This window comes from Rhinopithecus bieti, unplaced genomic scaffold (genome assembly GCF_001698545.2).
Source record: "Rhinopithecus bieti isolate Rb0 unplaced genomic scaffold, ASM169854v2 scaffold_3040, whole genome shotgun sequence".
NCBI classification, from domain to species: Eukaryota; Metazoa; Chordata; class Mammalia; order Primates; family Cercopithecidae; genus Rhinopithecus; species Rhinopithecus bieti.
This window is the reverse complement of record NW_016804657.1, coordinates 1,303,713-1,309,514: the sequence shown is the minus strand read 5'-3', so window position 1 is coordinate 1,309,514 and position 5,802 is coordinate 1,303,713. Positions and strand designations below refer to the sequence as shown.

General features: G+C 38.6%; 1 protein-coding gene across 1 annotated transcript in view; it reads left to right on the top strand.

Annotated features, from left to right (window-relative positions):
• Positions 1-1,728: 1,728 nt before the first annotated feature.
• LRIF1 (ligand dependent nuclear receptor interacting factor 1) overlaps positions 1,729-5,802 on the top strand; it is a 19,102-nt gene continuing 15,028 nt past the window's right edge. The window contains 1 exon segment of the mRNA XM_017869637.1: positions 1,729-2,035. Coding sequence (XP_017725126.1) covers positions 1,968-2,035 — 68 coding nt within the window. The 5' untranslated portion in view covers positions 1,729-1,967.

Below are 5,802 nucleotides of genomic sequence, written 5' to 3'. Positions count from 1 at the left end.
TGAGGCAGGAGAATAGCTTGAACCCGGGAGGCGGAGCTTGCAGTCAGCTGAGATTGCACCACTGCACTCCAGCCTGGGTGACAGTGAGACTCCCTCTAAAAAAAAAAAGTGGATATAAGGATATCAGTTAAAGCTTCACTAGAGTAAGTAAGCTTGCTCTATAGTAGTAGTAATAGAAATATAAAGCAGACTTGTAAGATAGGTAGAAGATAAAATCTGCAAAAGTTGGTGAATTATATATTTTTGAATAAAAAGAGGAAAAGTGTTAAGGATGACACTGGAATTTTGGCAACTTTAATAGAAGGAAGTTTTTTCTTTCTTTCTTTCTTTCTAGAGATAGTACTGATAAAAGAAAATGTGTAGTGCGGGGAAGAGAAGCAAGTCAGAAATGTGGTTTTGAACACGTTTCATTTGAAAGGGCTTTTAAAATAGCAAAAAGGCTATCTCAACAATTCACTTGAACATCCAGGTATAGATCTCAGAGAAATCAGAACTGTGAACATAAATTTATGAGTCACACAGCAGCATAATGCAGTAGTAAAGTACATGGTGTGTTCAGCCAGACAACCTGGATTTGGAGGCTGGCTCCATCACTCACAAGCTCTATGACCTCTAAAAACTTGTTCACCCTCTCTGAGCATCTGTTTCTTCATCTGCATATAATCATTCTTTTATTAGTTGTTAGGAGTAAATTAATTTTGTAAAACACTTAAATCAGTGCCAAGGACACATATGTGTTTAGTGGTAAAATAATGGGTGGATGTGGTAATTCAAGCCAGAAGTATGAATAAAACCACTAATTGAGACAAGACAGTTTGAAAACATTACGAGAATCAGTGATCAAGATGTAAGGAACTCCCTTGAAAAGCGAGAGATCTTCAAAAGAGACTGAGAAGCTGTAGACAAAAAAGTAGGAGCAAAACCAGGAAAGTATATTGCCAATGGCGTCAAGATGAGGGAATAATTAATAGTGCTGAGAGGAAAAATTTTGAAATAGTGTGAGATAAACAGCATCAACTGCAATGGATAGCTGAATAAATGACTGAATGAATACAATGGATGTTCTGATGCAACTCCAAGATCTCCCTTCAGAAACGAAGGTCTATGACAATAAGTGATAGTTTGGATGAACGTGGGCTGGAAGAAAGCGTTATGTAAGTCTAGAGGCAAAGCTTCAGGAAAGAGGAGTAAATGGGAAACCTTCAGAGAAGCAGCAACAAAAATCGCCGGCTGTTTGAAGTTTTCTCAGGCCACAAGTGTATGATTCCAAAAAAGCCCGCCGATGTCTTTTAATGCACCGACGGGAGAGAAAAACAAACTAGCGGCGAGCTCAAAAGCAGAAAATTTAAGATTGACCCCGGAAACATTTTATTTTGCGTAGGTGTCCGGAGAGCTTTCTTTTGCGATTTGTTCCTTGATCCGGAAGAAAAGATAGCAAATATCACTTGCCATTGGATTGAATCATAAGGGTTGGGCTTTAGCGAGCCAGTCACCTTGGCAAACGGACGTGACGACCCCGGAAGACGCCCAACCGAGCTTTTCTCCAGCTATCGGCTTCAGTGGGCGGGGCAGCAGAGCCAGTCTGACGCAGTCTTCAGCACTGACCAGGCCCCGTTGGGGGCGGTGCCACCAAGGCCACGCCCCCTGCGCCTGCTCCGGCAGGGTCTGGAGCGTTGTCGTAGGCTCTGGGGGCGGAGACTCACGCCGATTCTGAGCGTAGGGCTGTGAGGGCGCAGTCCACCGCCAGGAGCCTTCCGGTTTCTGGGTGGCTGCGCGACCTCGCTCCGGAGCTTGGGGATACACCCTCTGGAGAGCCCGCTGTCGCTCTCCGTTAAGGTCGAACCCCTCACAGTTGCTGCGGGCAACTGCAGCCCAACATTCCCTCGCTTTGGTTCTCGCCCCATTGAGAAACTCGGCCCCACGCTTCCCACTTTCCTGGCTGAGGTGTCCCCTTTCTCCCCACTAAAATGTCAAATAACCTACGGAGGGTCTTCCTGAAACCCGCAGAGGAAAATTCAGGCAGCGCCTCGCGTTGGTAAGTACCGGTTTCGAATCCTCCCCACGCCTGCCCCCTGTTCGTCTTTGGGATGTGGAGTCGGCCGTCGTTTCCGGACGCTGTGTAATTTGAGAGGAGTTGGAGCCCGCAGAGTGCGCCGCTCAGGCGGGAAGCGCTCGTCACCGGGGCGCTTAAAGCCCATAGAGCGCCTTCCTCTGGGAAATGTAAAACCTCTTTTAGAGCCAGACACAGTCCCTCCCCGGCTCCGCGGGACTCCAGCGTCTCAAGTTTAATAGGCGGACGGAGTAGATCTCCACGGGAGATGAAAACCAAGATGGCCGACGCTCTTATGTGACTCAAACCTTCTGGAAGATTCTCACGCACACGCAGAAACGCGGCAGTCAGCGCGGATTAGCAAATGCAGCCCTGGTGGCGCTGGACCTTCAGTGAAAATAGTTACATTTTAATAGTGAGACAGAAAGGGTATGTGATTGAAGAAAAATGGCTTTAGAACAAGGAGATTGAATATTTAAAATTTCAAGTAATAGCTTTATGTGAAGAGAGAGAAGTAAGAATGGAGAAATCCTCGTGTAAAGTCAATCCTCTTGAACAGCGTTTTTGAAGTGGATTGTAATGAAGTGCCATTTCATTGGCTATTTATATTTGGCATGAGGAGAGTCCAGTATTTCTAAGGAAGATATTCCTGTAAAGTTAGAAAATAGATGATCAGTAACTTAGTTTTTTTTGTTTGTTTTTTTAAATTTATTAAGAGGAAATGAATCGGAAACAGAATGTTAGCTAAAGCAGAATGTTTTCACTTGTACTCTAACATGGTTAGTAGATTAAGTGATAAGGAAAAAATAGGGTCTGCAGACTCATAAGGAAATGAAGAACTAAGATGCAAAACTCGCGGAAGAGAATTTTCGTTTGAAGAAAATCAGGCTACCTGGGATTAATCTCAACTTTGCTAGTTAGCATTTGTGAGGCCAGGTACCTGTTTCCAGTCTGTAAATAATAGCACTTAGAAATATTTTAAAGATTAGGAGAATGAAATAATGTAAAATACCTCATGTAGGAAAATAGTAAAGCACAATATAAATGTTAGCTGTTACTATTATAAACATACAACTTTAATTCTGCACAGATTTTAGCCCAGGAAGTAGTTTTGTTTAATTACAAATAGATAGAAAACTTGATTGCAATAAAGACCGAAAGTAATGTTTGTTCCTTGAAAGCAGTATTATAAAAGGAAATGGTCACTAATAGTAATGAGCCAAAATTCTATTGAAGAACTGTCAAGAAAGAACCATTATATTTCAAATCATAAAGAGCCATTTTGGTATACTTGTGTGTTTTTTTCTTTTCTTTTTTTTTTTTTTAATTTGTGGTGGAAGTTTGGGGGAAGGGGCAGAGAGTGCCCTGTGTAGATATTAAAAAGTAGAATTACTTTTTAATGATTAATTTCTGCTGCCTTATTTTAGTACCTGAATAATGACCTCTGACTTAGCTTAATTTATAGAAAATTTGTTTTTCGATTGCATTTTAAATATAAAAGCAAGATAAACAACTTTGTGTGTGTGTGTGTGTACCCTTAACTCTGTTATCCAATTTCTAATCCTTTTGGGGATTTGGAGATTTTAAAATTACAATTACATTCATAAGTCATTTTGAGTTCATTAACTCATTGATTTATACGTTGTTTTTATTATCTTTGAATGTATTTATTTAAATCATTGAGGTTTTACATCATATATTTGGGACATTTACCAGATGAGTTTCAGAAGCTTCGACATTTACTTTGGTTAATGGTTGCATATTTGATTCCATTCTGTTTTGTAAGTAACAAAACATCCAAATGTAATTTTGTAAATAATGTTAACATCAGCCCTTTTAGTTTATTGGAAGCTTAGTTTTCTTATTTTTCTGGTAACATGTTTGATGGTACTAAATATTTATTTTTATAACTTAAGTGACTGATTTTCTTCTTATTTGTAGCTTAATTTTTTCCTAAGTTACCGCTTTCTAAAAATTTTTCAGTAGCATAATACAGAATTGTATATGGTTATATATTGTTTGAAGTATCTCTAATTCATCAGAGCATAAAATGTAAAACCCAAATTTAATCTTAGAGTACAAAGGAAAAATCTGGAAGATACTTGTGATACTATGCATTTAATTTATGTTGATTTGGGTTTTATTGTCAAAGAACAAAGTAGGAGTCAGAATGCTATAGTGGAAAGAACCTTTTAAGTCATAGAGACTTGGGTTCATATCCTAGCTTACCACTTATTATCAATACAGTTTATACATTTGATGACAAAACATTCATTTAGTACCTACTATGTATGTGGTAGACTGTGCTAAATGGGAAGACTGATTAAATAAAAGGATATGGGCTGTTTCCAGGGAAGACCTTACAGTCATGGTGGAGGAGGAGGAATGATAGAGTTGATGTTGATGTAGTAAAGGAAGAGAGTAGAGGAAGGGAGTTGGAGGAAAGATTCCAAGAACAGCTGAGTTGGGAAACATAAGTATCAGCTATTCAGTTAAAGATGAATGCAGGATATATGTATGCAGAGAACTGGTAAATAAAAGACCTGTGTGGTTTATGACTGATACTTGTTGCTTAATTCTGTACAAGTAGGATAGATAGATAGCTCGGTTCTGTTTGCCCTGCTAAGGAAATTAGACTTCATCTATTGGAAATTGTTCAGAGTATTTTAAGAAAAAGACTGACATAGGTGTGCATTTTAGATAACTGTTGGCAGTGTGGATTTGAGGGTGAGTGATCTACATATAAGGATCCTATTTCAGTTGTCTTTTCAGAAATTCTGAGGGCCTGAACTAGCTGATGCAGTGCCATAGGGGTTGAATTCAAAGAAATATAGAAGGGAAAATAGACCGACTTTGTTAATGAATTGGCAGGAAGAAAGGCGGATCAGTTATGATGCCGGTTTTCTGGATGGATATTGGTAAATAAACTGAGATGAGGCACACATCAAGAAAGTAGTCAGATATTTGGATATGAAACTCAGGCTGAGTCAGAGCTGAGACTAGAGATTTGGGAAGCATCACGTTAGAGGTACTATAATGAAAGCCTGTGGTTATATATCCTACAATAATAAGAATTAAGACATCATGTGATTGGCCATTGGCAGCTGTCTTCCCATAAATGGAGAGCTAAACTTAAGTGTTCTCAGCAGGGGGTTTGGTTTGATTGGAGTGATGATGCTTCATTGTCAGTTCAGTATGCATTTTGTTGTGTACAGTGTTTTATTATCTTTTGTGATTTGAGTGTGTCTGTGTGTGTGTGAGGGAGAGACAGACACATACTATACAGTCTAAATGAAATCTGTCATTAATCTCTCAGTTTATACATTTGAATTTTTTGGACCCTGTTATCATGGGGGTATGCTAAAGTAAATACAGAAAGTAGATAAGCTTTCTCAAGGGGAGTGTGTAATTCTAAGTAAGTTATTAAATATTTCTAAATCTCCATTTTCTCAAGTATAAAATGGGGATGGCAGTTCATAACTTGCTTGACTGTTTATTAGGATTAGAGTTAGTAACAACTGTTATATCTATCATGTACGCAATACATGGTACATATTATTGGATAGATAACTATGTTATGTACTTACATATGTTATGTTCTATATGTACATAATATTATGTCATAGATAGTAAGATGGAAAAGGATTTCCTAGCAGTTGAAAAAAACGTATTTTGTAAAAAAGTCTATAAAATGTTCATCAGCCTTCAACATTTTTATTAGTCTATTTCTTTTTTTTTTTTTTTTTTTTTTT